At 43.7% G+C, this 19,580-nt stretch overlaps 1 protein-coding gene across 2 annotated transcripts in view; it reads right to left on the bottom strand.

Moving 5' to 3' along the window:
- Positions 1–700: 700 nt before the first annotated feature.
- LOC135241802 (ankyrin repeat domain-containing protein 11-like) overlaps positions 701–19,580 on the bottom strand; it is a 113,188-nt gene continuing 94,308 nt past the window's right edge. For both annotated transcript variants that reach the window (XM_064312494.1, XM_064312493.1), the window contains 9 exons: positions 16,211–16,384; positions 15,271–15,471; positions 14,769–14,911; positions 14,161–14,308; positions 6,897–13,969; positions 6,563–6,661; positions 6,058–6,201; positions 5,788–5,880; positions 701–5,356 (listed from right to left, as the gene is read on the bottom strand). In XM_064312494.1, the coding sequence (XP_064168564.1) occupies positions 5,171–5,356; positions 5,788–5,880; positions 6,058–6,201; positions 6,563–6,661; positions 6,897–13,969; positions 14,161–14,308; positions 14,769–14,911; positions 15,271–15,471; positions 16,211–16,384 (8,261 nt within the window). In that variant the 3' untranslated portion in view covers positions 701–5,170. The remainder of the gene's footprint in view (positions 5,357–5,787; positions 5,881–6,057; positions 6,202–6,562; positions 6,662–6,896; positions 13,970–14,160; positions 14,309–14,768; positions 14,912–15,270; positions 15,472–16,210; positions 16,385–19,580) is intronic.

Raw genomic sequence — 19,580 nt, 5'->3', positions numbered from 1 at the left:
ATTTAACCTTTATTTACCCAGGGTAGGTTCGCTGAGCACGGATGCTCTTTTGCAGCAACGCCCTGCTTCACACTCATACACATTCACACCTGGGAGCTGCCCAGTACAATCACAATCCTTTATTGTTGGCCGCTGAGCAGCTCCACTGGAGGGAGAGTACATTTTTTAGCCAATTAAATCAGGGGACGATTAGGTGGCAAGTTTGTTGCGAGAGCCAGATCTGGGATTGTAGCCAGGACACCGGGGAACCACCTACTCTTTGCGAATAGTGTCATGGGATTTTTAATGACGACAGTGAGTCAGGACCTCGGTTTAACGTCTCATCCGAAAGACGGCATCTCCTACAGCACAGTGTCCCCGTCACTGCACTGGGGCATTGGGGTTTATTTGACCAGAGGGAAGATTGCCCCCTGCTGGCCCACCAACACCACTTCCAGCAGCAACTCAGTATTCCCTGGTGGTCTCCCATCCAAGTACTAACCAAGCCCACACTTGCTTAGCTTCAGCCAGTCGGCAGGAGCAGAGTGCAGGGTGGTATGGTTGCTGGCAACCAAAAAAAAAAATCAATGATCATAATCAATCACTAGCACTGAAACACACTGAAAACCAGTGGACACTGCAGCACTCCAGGAGTGGAGTCACACAGATACTAGTCACACTGCCACAACTAGGAAGAAGAAAAACAGCCACAGACAAAAGCTATATTTTAAAAATTTATTTACGAACATAATCTCTGAGGGACAACAGCATTTCTCGCGCTCTCTGTACATGCAACTGTAGAAAATAACCATTTTTATTTTTGACTAATTCTCAGTTGAGTTTTTTTTTTCTGTTTTTGCATGAAATCAACACAGCCAGAGGTGACAGTACTGGTTCTGTGACAGCACTGACGACAGCATCAACAAATCCCCCCCATAGCTGCTCCAACAATATGTACACAGTTCAACTACATTGTACAAAAAATTACATTGTTACATCACCGGCAGCGAGCGCACTGTCTCCTCGCTGTTAGAACCCCACATTCTACGCAAGTTTAGACTAGTACAAAGAGAAGGGTGCAAAACGTCCTGGGATATATTTACAGCTATGTACAACGTCTCATTTACGCATTACAAGAGGGAAATTTACACAGCAGAGACTTCGACTCCAACATACCACAGGTGGCAGAAAGATAATAAATAGGTTATTTATCACCATTAAAAGAGTAGTTCTCCATGCTTTATCATCAACTGAATTTTTTTTTTCCTCAACACAGCTACTGTCCGGTTTACGTTAATACAGAAAAAACACGAGGAAAAGGCTTGAAATTGTGACGTTATCCGTAATAAAGACACTCCATCCAGCATAAAAATGGAATCGGCCTGGTTGAAAAGTAGAGGTAAGGTGCTGCTGATTGAGGTGGTCACAGAACAGTCTAAGTGCGTGCCAAGTGCACCGCTGCTGAGGGTGGGGTTGAGGTAAGGTCACTCAACCATCGCATATACAGATTCTCCTTAATAAATAAACAGATAAAATGTGTATTTATATGCTTAGAAGAGGTCATAGGAAAATAGCCATTTCAACTAAGCCAAAGAATAGCTTATGAATGGGTTACTAGGTAATAGATTCTAACTTTCTAAACCCTGAAGCATTCTGGCCGTAAGTCACAGAACAGATAATAAATTTGGGATGCTGTGAGAAGCTGAAGTAAAACATCTGAGTTACTCTTGCTATGCGCAAAGAAGAAGTTCGGCAAGTACTGTCATTATTCAGGTACAAATATGTCAAACCTAAATGCTCAGTGATGTTTGTGCCTACACTGAATTTTACCCACTGTGTGACAAAGCAATCTCAGACATCTAGTTTTCACGATTTCAAGCCTTTGTTGGTAAAGAAATAGTTAAGAAATAAAAGGCAGGGCTCAAAGCGTTAAAAAAAGACAATAACTGAAACAAACGTAACGTTCTGTAAACAATAGTAACGATGCAGAGCATTGTGACGGCATATACATTCTGTTCATCATAAGCAACGCAGTTAACATGCTACAAGTGTTTATGCTTCATACAAATGAGACAACATCTGCCGCCAAATATACAGACCCGGAAATGCAGACTTACAGAATTCTTTCTAAATGAAAGATTACTTATTTTTTGTATCTAATTTAGGATACAGTTTGTATGTATGGATATGCATAACATACCTTAATTTTTTGGGAAGTCAATTAATGTGCAAGACTAGAGGTGGATGCTCACTTTGTTTTTCTTTGTGGCTGTGGAATTTCAATTTTCTTTTTACTTGATTAAGAAACCCCACACAGACAAATTTAAACGCATGAAAAAATATAACCCTTCTGCTCAAATGTGAAAAAAGTATACTATTAATTCTGTGCAAATTATTATGTTTCTACTGGAATTTGGATGCACACACCAGAAAATTAAAATGAACTATAGCCATTTCATGTTGTTAGGTAAAGATAGTTAAAAATGACCTGTAAAAAATAAAAACAGATCCCTACCACAGCTCACAAAGAAAAACATAGAGAGAGCAGGAAAGCAGTGCATTATTGCAATGCAATATTGTTTTATCTTTCTACCTGTAGCGCTTCATTAATAATTCACTCCTTTTTATTTGGTAAACGAGATGTGCAATTTTTGCCCATTGTTTATAAAGGAGAATACTGTGTGTCTGCATAAAAACAGTAATGTAGAAACGTGGCTGAACGAGCCCCACAGTTTAACATTTAAACCAGAGCCTATGATACACTGAGCACCCTCTAATAACAAGCAAATAAACTCAATAAAAATAAACCATAACATTCGTATAACCCTGATTAGATATCTTATTAAAAAAAAAAAAAAAAAGATCTTGTACAATTCTGGAAGTCAAAATGAAAGACAGACGTGTAAAGCTGAACCAGCCCACTCTTTCACTGAGCACTGATAAAAGATCAGATAAAAAGTATTTTGTATTTGTATTTAATAAAAAGCACCAGTTTCACAACTGTTCTTATAAACCAATTGATTTTATGAACATACAGTCTATCGGTTATAATGTCAATGTAATTAATCTTGTGACTGTTGTTTCGTCAAATTCACGATTCAAAGTTCTAGTTAAAATTAATCCTTTGCCATTTTAGAATGCTGAAGCTGTGGCATGTACTGTGTAGTCATTTAAAACCGCCCTTAATTTCAAATCCAAGCGTAAATAAACAAATGAAATGTGAGACTTCGAGGTGAATTTAAACCTCATGCCACTCAACTGAATACTGTATGAAAGCATATCAAATCAAAATGGGCATAAAAATGGTTGTGGTAGTACGGTACTGCTCAGAGAAAGAGAGGCTGTTTAAAAAAAATAATAATCAGGGACCAAAAATATTGGTTATTACCTCAGCAACCCTGGGAATTGCTGCCCATAGCACTATATAAAATCTCTACAGACCCACTGATTAACGCATTAGCTCAAACTCCGAAATAATTACAATGCCACTGTAATACATGAGTAATAGTTTATGGCGTATTTGATTTGTAATATGAAAACATTTCTATCATAGCACAAACAGCAAGAGAACTGGTTTCAAAGCCATCTTACGTTACTTGTTGTCTGGTGTACCTTAAAATTTACTTGCGCAATATTTGAGTAAATTAAATGCTGACTGTAAAAAGGCATTTTCTTGGTTTTGATTCTTTTAAATAGTTCTGTTATAAAGCAAAGCATAATATACCCTTTCTTTAAATAAATTTATTAACCATTCTGCTACATCTGAGGATTAAGATTGTGGTAGTTACAGTCTGAGGGGTTTCTCTGACAAGGTGAGTTGTGGTTGTGAAGACCCAGCTGACTGGTTCTGACTGGTTCTGACCGGCTCCACTGGAGACTGCCTTTAAAATACTGAAAATACTGTGTACACATTTTGGCCCATTGTTATAAGGGAAAAGTGCTGCCCAAAAGTGAACTGTACATACAAAGATAATTTTATTCATTTTTTTTTACACTTAACTGAGAGTGATGTTACAGTACATAAGTTATTTACAACTGTGCAGTAATGTGTGGCAAAATAAATTATCTAGAAGGCAGCGAGAATACATTGGTTAACGAATATAAAACTGTACAGAATTTACGGGATACATTTTTTTCCATTTTAATTTTCCATCAAACTAATATTGGCTCCGTAGTGTTTCAAGTCACTTTCTCAGAAAGAGAAATGATGAAATGCCCAAGTAAAGAAAAAGACCAAAATAAAAACAAAACAAAAACAAAAAACAGAATACAGTCTGCTAAAATCACCTCTGAAAGTCTTTGCCTCTTGAACTGACACATTCATTTCCGCGCTCAGTTTGCAGTGGCCGGGTTGTGTAATACCTAGCTGTTAAAGGCCGATGGACAGCACATGCAAACTGCTCATGGGAGGACTCCCGCTGGAGTCTCCCGTTTCCCCGTCTCCTCCTCTCAGCCGTCGCTGAGCGCCGAGTCTCTCCCAGCCAGACGCGGATGTAAAAAAGGCTGAAGCGCCTCCTCGGTTCTCGCTGTGCCTCAGGACACCCGTTTCGGCAGCGCGGTGCTGCCGGGGCCCCGTGGCTCCCCCCCCCGCGCACGGTGCCGGTGCCTGTGCCGGGTTCCAGCCGCGGTGCGCCGCGCGGTGCGCCGCGGAGTGCCGCGCGTGACTCTGAGGGCCGGTGTGACTCCGCAGACCCTGCTCTTAACAGGCAGAAATGGAAGGTTCCTCTGGGACCCCTTTCTCCTCGCCCTCGGGCACGTCGCCGCTTCCCAGCTCCTCCGAGGTCGCGGTCGCCGCGGCTCCTCCTGTCGCTGGTTCCAATCCACGCCGATAGGAGGGTTTGTCCGTCTCTTTTTCCGGTTTTATGAAAGGGAACCAAAAATTTAGGAAATACAACTTAGCCTCCCCCCTTTCTAAAAATCAAGCAGGGGAGTAAGCCTCAAAGCAAAGGCGTTCTGCTTTTTCAGAAAGCATAAAACCGCGTAGGAACAAAGTGCAAGTTGTGTTTTCCCGGTAAAAAGATGCTTCCTCCTCTCGTAGGAGGGAATCATAAGCACGTTTTTCTATTTTCATATATAATATAGATCTTTTTCCCTCGAGAAAGAATGTTCCTTTTTCAAACCGGCTAGCCCTTACCATACGTTCTACTGGATGTTTTCTAAAGGCGATACCAGATGGCTGCAAGTGTTCCTGTCACGCGGGTAAGAGCACAAAGTCATCGTTGACGTCCACCATTGGCACGTAGAAGGACGGGACCTCGTTGACGCAGAGGGACTTGTGTCCGGCGGGGTCCAGCTCCTGCACCTTGAGCTGCCACTCCATCCTCTGCACGGCGTTGAGCGCCGCCGCCTCGTGCTGCTGTCGCATTAACAAACACGTCTGCCAGGAGGAGAGAGGGAGGTCTATCTTACCAACATGCAGCTGCAGGAACAGCTGAGAAATGCTTAAACAACAAAAAAAACCAACAATCTGACAGTAACCACCTTTCATCCCCAGCATCAGGGGAGTCAAACTCCAGTCCTGGAGAGCAGGTGTTTGCAGTTTCCTTCCAATCAGCAGCCAATTAAGGTGTGTAGACTCGTTAGCCAATTTAACCCCTTGTGAAAATTTTATTTATCACTCATGCTGAAACACTGAAAAACCAGCAGACAATGCGGCCGTAGTGGACTGGATTGTGACACCCCTGCTCTATATGAAGAAATGTATTATCGATCCTACAGTGAAATAAGTACTGGGGATAAAATAACCAACACACATTGAAATAGTGCTTTCATTAAAAAGCAGACTCACGAAGAAACCAAAACTCTCACCTTCATGCGGTCATACTTGTCGTCTACATCTTGGATCCAGGAAATGAACTGACGGGCATTGAAACGATCCCTCACTGACTTGTTCTCATCACCCTGAAGCAGAGGAACGCACATTAATAAAGAACCGACAGATGGAAGGCTTTAAAGCAGGCTTTGGGGCCAAAAGCCTCCTTGTACGAGTTATCCGTCAAGAATCAGTAGTACAAATAAGGCAAGACAGACAGTGATCACAGACTTGTGCATTGCAGTGTGTCAGTGCTGCAGGCCCACCTGACTCTCAGAAGGCATGTTGTAGACCTCTGAATCCAACAACATGGTGCATGCACTGAAAGGGACAGCCTGGTTCGCTATTGTCCTGGCCGCTCGACAGTGGACCCGCAGTACCTCCTGTTCACATGACACAATCAGCTTCTCCTGTGACATGAAAGAAGAGTTATTAAAAAAGAGAGTTATTCAACAGCTCTTCAATGACCCTCAATGTTAATAAAGGTTAATGTTAAAACATGAAAACCAATGAAACAATGAATGAAACAATCGAGTTTTGCAAGCTCATCAAAATACATAGCAGTATAATACACTGGAGTATTCTTGCTTTGTTTAATAATGCACACTGGAGTTCATTTTGAACAATAAAGAAAGCTTTCGTTGTATTATAGTGCATCACAGGATTCAACACTTCTGAACAGCGGACTTCAAAATGGTTTGTCACAAATAAATGTTTGCCATGGCAGCAGAAGGAGGGATACTGGAGCAGACAGTGGGAGCCTGTGCTTACCCGCTCAATGCTGTGCTGCAAGCGCAGCTTCCCCCTCACTGCCTCCTGCTGTCTGAACAGTTCCTTCAGGGGCTCTGACAGGGATGGGGGTGGAGCGATCTGAGAAATCAGAACAGAGTCGTCAAGCCATGTCCCCACTCTTCAGCCATGCCTTTGCGCCTATTCGTAGAACATGTTCAATATTCAAAACGAAAGCACACAGTGTCATTCTCTTGGTTCTGATGACAAATTACAAATAAGGCTAAGCTGCCTTGTGAGTGGAAAAAACGAGCTGAATCAGGGACTGGTATAAAGGAGTGCAATCCAAGCAGACACAAACATACAAAGCACTTACCACAGGAATGTGCAGCTTGCTGAGGGGCTTGCCATCCAGGAGGTAGGACCCAGTGTAGGTCACATATTCAGCGTAGCACTGTGGAGCCTGGGGCGTGATGTAGCAAAGGATCTTCCGCTTTTCCTCGATCTTCTTGCGGATCTGCAGGTACTCAAAGTAGGGATTGGAGCGGTCACTGTGGTAGGGCTCAATGTCATCCAGCTTGATGGCATTGACGATGACGGCGAGCGTCTGCTGGATCATCTCCCTTGTCTGCTGCATCGCGGTGTTGACCAGTTGAACCTGCACTTGCTGCTGGCTTGACCGGGGGAACTTGCGTTTCCGTGGATGTTGTGCCTGAGCATCATCTTCCTCTGTGAGTCGAGCTTTGCCCTTGCTGACAACGGTGGGGGTGGCGCTGGGAGTGGTGGTGATGGGCTCTTTCTCTTTCTCCAGGGTGACAGAGGATGAGGTGGTGATGACAGTGGGAGCAGTGGTGGTGCTGTGAGATGGGGTAGACGATGTCAAGTTGCCTGCAAGCAAAGAATTATTCTGTTTGCTCTGGTTAGCTAACATCTGCGCCCGATTCCTGGTCATCCTCTGTGGAATCTCCTCCACCTTCTTAGGAATTTCAGCTGTGGTTGTAACTGCTGCCTTGGGTACTGTGTCAAGAGGTTCAAACACTTGGACTGTAGCGGGATGCGCGATTGTTGACACTGGAGTGGAGTGACTTGGACTACTCTCGGCTGGAGCTGTAATGGCTGGGTTCTGTTGTTCACTGCTGTCTGGTTCACTACTGGAAACAGTGTCAGGGCATACAGTCACAGCTGCCAGCGTGGACTTCTCCACTGAAGAGTCTGCTAGCGTGTCTTGGTTTTTGTTGGGATCAGCGGTGGACAACAAAGCGTTTCCATCATTTTCAGCATTCTCGTTCAATGATGACTTGTCCTCTGGTTCTGCTGTAAAGGTGGAGTTGTTCTCTGGAACCTTCTGGGGTTCTGAATCCAACTCATGATCCGACCTGCAGTCATCTTCGGAAGCGTCAAATAAATTCCTTGCAGGCTCACTCATTGGGACAGAAGGAGAGCAAGGCGTTTTTGCCATGCCAGGCATGTTAAGCTCCATCGGATCAGGTTCCTCTCTTAATTCATTAGATGGAGATGCAATATAATTAGGAGGATGTTTAAAGTCTGGCAGCCCTGGTTCTGAGATATTAGGGTCCTGGATTTCCTTGTCTTGTAAAGGTAAATCTGGCAAAGAGAAGGGCCCCAGATCATCCAAATCTTCTACAGTAGTAGCAAAAGGATCTGCCCAGGGAACCACTGGGTCATGACTCACAGGGGGGGCCATGCTGTTCTCAGAGATATAGCTGAGAGAATCCGGCTGGTTGTCTGTTGTCAAGCATGAAGGCTCAGACACAACCTGGTTGTCTTCAGAGATGGACTTGCACTCAGTGAAAAAGGAATCTAGCCTGGTAGAGGAGGACAACATGGATTCAGATTCCACAGGTGCTGTAATAGGTTTTACAGGTGTGGGGATGTCATCTACTGTGCCTTTATGTTCTTCAATGTCAGACTGTGGAACATGAGCTTGTGTATGACAGTAAGGTCTGGGAAACACAGAGTAGGGTGAAGTTGCTGATGGGGGACAGGATACTGCTGTTGGGAGGGAATGTTGCAAGTTGTCCTCCAGGTGTGGGAAAGGGACAATCTTGGAGGTTGATGACAAGTCCACAAAAGGTCTTTGAGGAGATTTCAGGAGAATCTCCGGGTTTGGAACCCAAGTGACTGAGTGATCACAGGAGTTTTCCACAAGGCTCACAGCAGGGCAAATTGGTGTAACACTAAGCATATCGTCTGAACCTCCTCTGTCTGGAGATTCACCCCAATCCTTTTTCATTGCCTCTACAGCACATTGTGTAAAGGAAGTGTCATCCCTTGAGTGATCTACATTCTCATCCTCAACAAAATCTTCACCTTCACCCTCCCCTGGGTCATTTTCCTCATTATCATCCTCATCTCCACCCTCCTCATCCTCATCCTCATCTTCATCCTCCTGTTCCTCCACAACCAATGGCAGGAAGTCACTCACGGGATCAGAGGAAGTAAGAGCAGGCTCACTACGTGGGGACAGAGGCAATGGTAGTGGTGGTTCTGAGAGCTCATCAATATCCAGAGGTGGGAGAGCTGCTGGGGCAGGGGTTGGTGGGGCAACAATGTCCAAACAGGACTCCTGAGGGTCCAGCCTATCATCTGGAGATGAAGGCTTTAACAGTAAGTTGCTGTAGACCCCTTCAGGAAGCTGTTCTCCATCTCTGGTAGTGATGGTGGCAGACACTTCATCTGACGTGGGCTGGGCTGGCTCATGCCTTGGAGAGGACATTCCAACATGAGGAGAAAAACCTGGAGTTAAGTGATCAAGCTGGTCTACTGATGCCTGATCTTCTTCTGTTTGGTGTGGGACTGAAGACTCCAACTCAGAGGTAGCAGGCATACTCTGCTGTCTGAGAAACTTGTCAGTATCTATCTTGAATTCCTCTTCCAGAGGCCTAACATCTACTGAAGCTGAACAGCTAAGGACAGGCATCTGAAGGTTCTTTGCAGGTGTAAGACAAGTGTTTTCCTGGAAGCTGTGAGGTGCATTAGAATACCTGTCAAAGAAGGATGGAGAGCAAGCATTTATGGACATAGTCATAGCAGATGAGTTCTGGCAATCAATGCTGTCAAACATTAGATCAGGATAGTCCTCTGCACTGCATGATGGAGTGCGTGGAGTCTGCATGACATCTTCATAGCTAGGACCTGAAATCACAGATGTTGGAGTGGGCACACCGGTAGGTCTATTTTGATCTGGCCTAGGAGAAGCTGGTAGGTTCTCCTTCATTTGATGTCCTGCCAGCCAGTCTTTAGAATTCTGACTGTCCATAGGCTGTGACTTTCTGTCAGGAGACATTAATTGAGCAGGTATGCTAACATCTTTTGGCTTCTTTTCTTTTATTGCAGTTTCTACAGAACTTGATTTTTTAGAGGACAGATCTGGGCGGTTCTTCCGGAGGTCCTCACTGGATTTAGTTTTATCTTTCAATTTAGGATCTCCTGACCTGTGTCTCAGTTTCTCAATGTGTTTCATTCTTTCCTTGTGTTTTTTATGGCGCTCCTCAATTTCCTGGTCCTTTTGACTAAGCATTTTACCAAAGCTTGTCAACCTGAGATCACCATCAACTAGCAGCTTTTCGCGTGGACGGCAGTCTTTCCGAGTTGTGTCCTTGGACTGATTGACCCGGTCATTTTCTTCTTTTGCCTTTGACTTTATGTAATCAGTTCTACTGTCCTTGTCCAATACGTCTTTCTTTCTGGCCTCAAATTTTGGACTGTCCTCCTTAGACTTCTCCTTTAAACTGATGACATGGGGGCTCTCCTTCAATCCAGATTTCTGATCTTCTTTTAGATGTTTAAAAGAGCTAAACCCATCTGTGTATCTGTGTTTGTCTTCTTTAACTTTCTCCTTATGTTTCTCTTTTTTCTTTTTGTCTTTGACCTTCTCGCTGGTAATGATGCTGCTAGCTTTGTCAGTTTTTTTCGACATCTCCTTTTCAAACTCCAAAGTCTTATCCAAATCGTCCTCTCCATCAGGCTTAGCCCCATAAGGGAAAGTATAAGGGTCAGCCTCCAAAGGCATAGGTTCCTTTTCAAAGGGCAGGCTTTCTCTGCGCCCATAGGTCTCTTTGATCTCTTCAGGTTTGTCCCGCTTATCTGATTTCTCCTTTTTCACTTTGTCTTTCTCGTGACTTTTTTTGGATGAAGATGAGGATGAATGCCTTTGTCTCTCTTTCTCTCTGAACTTGTCCTGTGGGTAGGATATAGACAGTGAGTCTCGTCTGTCCTCTGAGATGTCTGGAAGGCTGATGTTTGAAGAGTCATAGAAGCTGCTGAGAATTGGTTCGTGGCCCCGGTCTGTAAAGCTGTCCGATGAAATCTCACTGATTTTGTCATTGGAGTCATCCTTGTAGTCATTCAGGGCCTCCTCTTCCAACTTTTCCAGGAGGGATTTCTCATTTTCACCGCTTCCTTTCAAGGATTTCCTGTCTTTTAGTTGGTCTTTGTCAAGCTTGTCCTTGTACTTGCCCTTAGGCTTTTCCTCAATGGAGTGCCTTTTGTCAAGTAACTTTTGCTTGTTTTTCTTCTCCAGGTTTGAATCGACAGAGGTCCGGTCTTTACGTTCCTTGTGTTTCCCATCTCCCGAATCCTTCTCTTTTTTGTCCTTATTTTTTTCTAAGGAGCCCTTTCTCTCTCTCCCACTGTCAAATGCGATTTTGTCTTTTTTCTTGTCTTTATAGTCCTTTTCTTTAAGCTTTTCACCAGAGTGCTGCTTCCCCTCTGCAGAGTATTTTCTGTGTTTTTCACTTTGCAAAAGATCTGCCTCATCTCTGTCAGGCGTCATGTCCTTCCGGTGTGATTCAGTAAAACTAAGAGAATCACTGAACTTAACACCTCTGCTGAAATCTCTCTCTTCATCCTCACTCTCATCAGTGAAAATGTCAGGAATTTTATACCAGGTCTTTTCCCTCATCTTTTCTGCTTTTCTCTCATCTTTCTTTGCTTCTAGGAAATCCTTCTCCCGGTCAGCATGCTTTTCCAGAGAGGGTTTCTCTTTCTTTTCTTTTCCTTGTTCTAAGGACATTTTTCTTTCTTTTTCTTTACCATGGGAGTCTTTGTGTTTGTCTTTAATTCCATCCTTTCTGTCTTTGGAGCCTCTATCGGTGTCTTTCTCCTTGGAAGCTTTCTCAGTGGAGATTTTCTCACCTTTGTCCTTCTCGGACTTCTCCTTATGTTTGTCGCCTTTACATTTTTCTTTCTTCTCCTTTTCCACACTTTCCCCCTTCTTTTCCTTTCCAGAATGATTTCTTTCTCTGATCTCTGATGATTTGCCAACAAGGTCATTCTCAGCTTTGTCTCTAAAAAAGCCTTCACTTATATAGTCATCTCTTAAACCATCATCTTGTTTATTTTTGGAGTCCTTCCTCTCTTTTGTGAATTCGTAGGAATCTTTTCTTTCTCTGCTGCTGTCCACAGAATCCCTCTCCTTTTTTTCTTTTGTGCCGTCTGCAAGCTCCTTCCTCTTCTTCTCCTTTTCTGACAGGTAGTTGGAATTCAACTTCTGTTTATCGGACAGGTCTTTCTTCTTGTCACTGACCTTTTCTGAAAAATCCTTTTCCTTCTTTTTGGATGTGGTCTCTTTCTCGTTTCTTTTTTCAGTGTGTTCCAACTTCTTGTCCTTGACTTTGTTTTCCTTCTTTCGATCTCGGCTCTCCTCTTTTACAGTCTCAACAATGAGTTTTACGGTGTTGTTTGCTTTGTATTCCTTGTACTCCTTCACTGGAGCATCCCAGCTATCATCACCATAGAGAGAGGAGTCAGAAGAGAGATCTGACACCCATCGGTCATGGGGATCATCTGAGGCACTAAGCTTGCCGTCTTCTAATTCTAAAAAACGGGCATCATATTCAGGCTCCTCCTTGGGTACTTTTTCCTTTTTTGACTTTTCCTCCTTTGTGTTCTTCTCTTTCTCAGATTTGAGATGCTTATCCTCCTTTTGTTCATTCTTTCTGTCTGCTTTAGAGGACTTGTCCTTGGATTTTTTCTTTTTCTCATCCTTGTGGGTCTTCTGTTTCTCCTCCTTGAGCTTATCCTTTTCCTTGAGGTTTCTTGCTTTTTCTGATTTTGTGGGTTTATCCTTCTCATCCTTGCTCGCCTTGTCCTTAGTTGAATCCTTTGTTTTCTTAGATTTTTCTTCTTTAGCAATCCTGACTGTTTCTTTTACAGAGGTCCACTCCTTGTCCTCTGACTTGACCTTGGACAGCCGGTCTTTTTCATGTTTGGAGGACTTCACTTTGTTTTCAGAGGGAGATTCAGTCTCAACAATAAGAGACTTTTGCCGTGTATCATCAAAATCAAAAGAAAAGCTCTTGACAAATTTTTCATTCATGTCTTGGTTTAGCACCAGGCTGGGGGCCTTGTCTTTTTCTTTATTTTTGTGTTTGTGTTTAACTTTATGCTTTTTCAACACTTTACCATCTTTATCCATCTTGGAGACTGACCCATCTGTGTTGGAGCTTTTATAAAAGTCAGAGGTTGTCCTTTTCTCTGACGTACTTGTGTGTACATTGTTTTTCTTCCTGTTTACCTGCGTCTTCTTTTTCACATGTTTCACAGATTCTATGCTTGAATCGCCTGAGGAGTAGTCCGACTCGCTTGAGAGCCGGGTTCTGACAGAGTCTGAGAGTGAGCTGACATCAGACCATGCCGGAGAAGACACGGTCTTCCAGTTGTCTGTCCTCCATTGCTTTGGGTGCTGCTCGGCTAGTGACTGTGTCAGTTTCTGGGAGCCCAGGCTCCCGTGAGAAGATGACGAAGAGAGCGAACTGAATACAGACGACTCTTTTAGGCTCAAAGCAGAAGAGTCCTTTATACAGTTTGAGCTCTGTACAGAGCCCTTGTCGTCCTCGCTCTCCATGTCCTCGCTCTCAGACTCGGAGGTACAGAATTTGCCACTGAGTTTTCCAAATCGCACTTCCTTGTTGGTGCTGTTTTTAGTCTCCTTCTTCCTCTTCTTTTTGACTTTGCTCTTCTCTTTTTGCGACTTGGAGGTCAGGACAGCAGACTCCCGGCTCTTGTTGTTGCTTGCTGGTGCCAACTGTCGTGTCGTTGGTGTTGGGGAGAAACACAAGGTTCGATCGTCCTCATCTGAGCTGTTGGTATCAGAAAGGATTCGCCGTGCAGTCTTCTTTGGTGTCAGCGAGTTACTTTTGGAATAGGTTTTGACCTCCATTTTAGGGATGGAAATTAAGCTGTTTGCTTTGCTTGCGGAATCTTTACGGAAATCCTTCTTGAGCAGGTGCTTGTCATCCACAGGCGGGACTCGCTCCTCTTCATCATCCTCATCAAACTCATACTCATCTTTCACGGGTGTGGATTTAGGCGGGTCAAGGGATTTTCCTTTCAGCTTCAGACCCTTCTCAAACTCAGAATCTGTGTTATTGCCATCAACCGAGCTGGATGGGGCAAATGACGGCGCATCCTCCTCCTCTGAAGATTCTGTTGAGGAAGAGTATACCAATGACTATTCAGTAGGACATCGCTGACTATTCAACAAAACATTTATTGTGCTTAGTGATATCTTAGTGATATATTTGATACCATGTAATGTAACACGAGTGAGAACAAAATGAAACTACTTTCGATTTATTGCATAATTCAACATACTTTCTCAGCTCATTCACACTGACCTGAAGAGCTTTCCTCACTAGAGGTGTAAGTGCCTTTTCCCAGCAACAGATTCAACATGGTTGGGGAGTTTGCTACTTTCAATGGAGTTTCACCCCTTCTGTTGCTTTGTCGAGGATCCCCTCCATATCGCAATAGCAACTTCACAACCTATAAACGAGATGAAGTAAATATGCATCAGCCGTGAGCTAAAGAACATTTAAACTGTCAAATTACATGTAGTCCAGAATTTAAGTAACACATTTTTTAAAGGAATAGTGTTTGATATTACTTAATGTATGGTTTTGATCCATATTTGGTCTAGAGAGTTTGGTGTGTTTTCATTCCAAACACATAAAAAGGTTTCCAAAGACCTGTTGGCTATTCAATGGCTAGTATAGGGGCATCAGTGGTTCAAATGCTTTAGATGGTTTATTTGTGCAAGAAGATAATCTTCAAGTAAGTCTTTATTTAACAGCATAATAAACTAAAATTAAAAAAATCAATATCAAGTGCTCTGTCTGGGATTTCAAGAAGTCACAAATTCTAAAGCACAACTATGCCATACGGATACGATATTCACATGGATAAACTGATAGCCTTGAAGGAAACTGGCCATGAACAAGCTCACCTTGAAGTGCCCATTATTGGATGCGTCATGTAGAGGCGTGTCGTCATCCAGACCCTTGGTATTGACCTCTGCCCCCGCTGCCAGCAGCTGTTTGGCCACATCGTAATAACCTCTGTTGCAGGCCTCATGCAGTGCAGTCCAGCCTGAAAAGCACACGTAAACTTGAGAAGGGGGTTCGGAGGCATCCGTACATTCAGAGTGGAGGGGGAGATCTAGTAGATGCTGTTGCTGGTAGCACATAGTTCAGGGCTCCTTATGGCTTCCGGCTGTTGTTTAATATTAACAGCAAAAACAAATTAACTGCAAAACAGGCCACAGATTCTTGCCTTTTTCTGACACAAATGACAGGAATACAGTCTTGTTTTGGAGGCCTGTCGATATGGCGTGCTTATTTTTATTACACAACAGCAGCGGTATAAACTGAAAAGGCTAAGTCCGACAATAATCAGGTTATAAGCTCCAAAAGGAAAAACCGTGGCCTACAAAAGGTGGTGTTCCTCACCTGCAAAGTCCTTTACATTCACGTCGGCGCCCTCGTTGATGAGCTCCTTGACGCGGCGCGCCTCCCCGCGGATGGCGGCCCGGTGGAGCCGCGTCTCGCCCCGCTCGTTGCGCTTGTTCACTTTGTCTTTGGTTTTTGAGGCGGAGTTTGGCGTTCCCTTCTGACCCAGACTTGACTGTGACTGGTGCTTTGGTGTTGTGTCTGAAAGGTAACAGTGAGATTAAGCCAACTGCATTCAAATACAATTTTAAACGAGTAAAAGCATGGTAGAAATAAACAAAAATTCTTGATCTGTGCAAGAGGAATCAAATGAAAGTAATGCAAACTATTTTCCACCAGTGCGTGGCGCTCTAACACTGAAAGAAATAAGCCCAGATTTGTCCACCATAACATGTGCTGTGATCACCACATAGACTAGATAGGGTGTATTCCTTCTTCATTATATTTATATTACATAGTTTGTGGGTACCAGCAACTGAATCAACAGTGACAAAAGACATCCATTACATATATGAATATGAATACACCATATATTTAAAACTGTAGAGGGAAAATATTATATTTATATATAGTCGGATAGATGTGAGCCTGAAGATGCAACCAGGAAACTTGAAATTTGCAACCTTTGGATTATTTAAACCAATTCAATTATGCAATATGGTCTGATTACTTTACCCTGAGTGTGTGGTTCACAAATACGTCACATACCCATACACAAATATAAGTACAAACTGGTAAATGGGAACCACACAATGCTTTCACGCTCTCTCAAAGACGCAAAAACAGCACCCCAGATCAGAAAAACTCAGGCACGTTTGACGTAGGAAAAGAAATTGTTTAACTTCATTCTCGTCACATGGTGCCGGATTTAATGAGGCCAGGTTTGAGAGCAACAGGGACGCAGCTGACAGGAGACACGGCCGCCATGATAAGCACTTACCGGGACTGTTGACCGACTCCTCAGCCGTCATCTGCATGAGAAGAGCCACCTGCTGCCGCTCGGAGAGTGGGTACCCGGTCCGGATCCCCGGCACGCCCACCCCGAACGCCAGGCCAGACTTCCTGGTGTTGGTGGGCTCCTTCTTGATGCGCTTCCGCTCCGGGCCTTGCTTCTCTGCGAGGAGAGGACGAAGGCAAGGTCACGCCCGTTGCTCGGGGAACAAGCGCAGTCACCGCGCGCGACAGACAGGACGCTCGCGGGACCGCTGACAGCACTGGAGCCTTTTCTGCTGCCTTCTCCTCAGCGCACAAACTGCGATTAGCCATTCCTAACTGACAACACAAACACAGAGCATGCTGTTTCTTGTATTGCACCCACCTCAGATAAAGAACCCGAAGCCTTTCTCTTAGTAAGTGAACCCACTGACCCCAGGGTGAGAGCCTGGTTGTGCGTACCGTTAGCAATCTCCGTTCAGATGGGGGGGAAATTGACCTGACCTATGTGACCTCGGTTTGAAAGTGGTGCCTTATTGAGCAATTAGCCAACTGCCCTGGGGGAGAAAGATACAGGAAGACTACAGGGCTCGGGCTTTGTGTTTCTGAGGGTGGAACCTGCCTTTGTGACAACATTGAAAACAACTCGGGCCCAAGTCAAGGCCACCACACTGGAAACTTACTGGACAAACGCAGCTGCACTAGGACACACCCAAAAATGATTGGTCTGGGTGCTAATGCATTATGTTGCCACGATACCGTAATACTGACACTCTTAGTAGTGGCTTCACATCGATCGCTTCACACTTATTACAAGGCACAAAGACATCAGCGCCAAATCTGCCAGACTCATGAGCACCACTGAAACATTTCTTTTAAAAAGCGAAAAATGCCCCTGTCGTTATGCGACAGAAGATGGCAGAGATTTGCAGCTTTGACAGTTGTTGCACACAACATGATTTGCTGAAGGCCAGAGCACAATTAATATAAAGAGGAATCATTTAAAAAATATTTTCCAGTCAAAGCTGATGAATTTCACAAACATCTGCAAAGGCTTATGCTACATTTATCCAGCTCCGCTGCCCTTGAATACATTTGAATGCATTCCTTCATTTCAAACTCCAATAACAGAAGCCACAGAAGCAGTCCCAACATGTCTGCAGGCACTGGAAGTTAGGGGAGACGAAGAATATTGAGGTTGCCTTAGCAGCCTTTCAAAACAGGGATCCAGAGCAGTAATGACCCTGGTATTATGAAGGGCTGGAGGCTGGAGTCAAAGCGGGTGTGTGTGGTGTGTTTGGGTGCGTGTGTTGTACGGGTGTGTATGGGGTGTGTGTGATTGCTATGCGTGTGCTGTGTGCGTAGTGTTGGTGTGTTGGGGTGTTGTTGGCACGTGTACGTTCGCGTGTGTGTGTGTGTGTGCATGTGCGTATGCGTGTGCTTGTGTGCGTATGTGTGTGTGTGTGCATGTGCTTGTGTGCGTATGTGTGTGTGTGTGTGTTGGGGGGGGGGCCTTCTGCCTGGATTTGTGTGAAGGCCATTAGGAAATGACAACACAAACCCTCATTGTTGGAAGTACCCAGCAGACAGGCGTGTCTCCATGCTGTGACAGCTCAATGATGTCTGCTGCAAGGACGGGCTGCAGAGAGGCTTAAGGCCTGATACCAGCATAAGCCTATGCAGAATAGAGAGAGGCGATAGGTATCCTGAAACAGGGTGGGGGGTGGGGGTGCACAATCAAGAGACACACACAGGGACTAGCTTTGGCTGATCAGTACAAACATACAAAAGCTGAATTACTTTTTGATCACAACAGGCTAAGGTTCAGAGCCACAAAATTGCACCATCAATGAAATGGAAATCTAAAGATCAGGTAAGCGAAACCTGAAATCCCAGAGATAGAAAAGAAACATCCAAAAATCATCACTTACCATAGAACATTAAGAAGATAAAAAATCCACCTTAAAGCATCTTTGTCACATCTAGCCTACATGGTTTACGATGGTAGATATTACTGGTAAAAATATTTGATAGCTATAAACTGAGCACAAGATAAAAAAATAGCATGAACTGGAAGAAACAGAGTTCCTGTTACTTATAAATGCATTGGTTGAAATATCTAATCACTGAGCAACATACAGGCCCAGTAGTTCTATAATGAATGCACAAAAATAAATAAATAAATAAAAATCATTTGTGTTTCCCCTATGGAAATAAATGTACAAGGACAGTAGAGAAGGACTCAGCATCTTACTCAATCCCACACACTCATGGAACAGAATTAAGCAAAACAAATAAATAAATTAATAAAACTAAGTTATACTTCGGTTCTTTCTCCTAAACTCCCCTCTGCACAGTGCTAAGAACGCACCAGTATGGGGTTGCAGATAACGGATAATGATGCGACAGATCAGCTGCTATCACACCCAACAGCCAGAACACGGCAGAGCAAGCCTTTGTCATATTGGAAGAAAAAAAAAAAGATTCCAAGGTACTGATGGCAGCCCAAACCACAATGTCACTCAAGGAAAACCTGCCGCAGCCTTTGAAAACCTGCCCATCACCCGCCCATCGTTTGTGACCAATTACCTTCAATTACAATACAAAATGTTCAGGGCAGACTAGAACCACACATCATTTACAGAATCTCTTCTGCACAGTTACAGTTGACATAAACATGCCACGCCCCCTTGCCTTCTGATCGGCTCAGTTGGTCAAAAGGCCTTAGTGGATGGGCCAACCAAACATGTAATACTGTGGAAAACAACCTCCATAACAGAATGGCAGTTGGCCTACTCATCCCTCACACAAACCCCAAAATTGCACACGTTAGCAACTGAGGACATTTAGAAAGCTTTCCATACTTGAGGTGCTAAGGTTTATTTATTCAAACAAAAGATGCTCAATCCACAAAAAAAGAAAAGAAAAAAGGCAATTTAAATCCTGCAGCAAACTATTCAAGACCTCAGTATCATCCTGCTATATTTTCTTAGTCACTCTGATGACATTACTTACACAAAAAGTCACAGGAGGAAGCAGTCTGCAGAAGCTTGTCTGTAAATAGTCCTGAATCACTGTACAATGAGACTTGGGTATCTACTTCCTATTAAACATACTGAAATGAGAAGCTTCATAGGTAAGCAAAGTTCAGATATTTTTTTTTTTTTTTTTTTAATACTGCAGTACCAGACAGCACAATTGCTTTAGAAACTTCTTTATTTATTTTTTTTTACTGTAAATTCACTCTTGCATTCACTTGGCATTTTTATCATATTATGAATTCAATAAGTGTCTGGCATTCTCCCTAGTGGATTCAGATGCAGCCTTGTTCAGTACATTTGTGTATAGTGGATTTGGAGCTAGACATGAGCATGAGC

This window comes from Anguilla rostrata, chromosome 16 (assembly GCF_018555375.3).
Source record: "Anguilla rostrata isolate EN2019 chromosome 16, ASM1855537v3, whole genome shotgun sequence".
NCBI lineage: Eukaryota > Metazoa > Chordata > Actinopteri > Anguilliformes > Anguillidae > Anguilla > Anguilla rostrata.
Note: the sequence above shows the minus strand (reverse complement) of the source record. Positions and strands in the feature narration are given on the sequence as shown.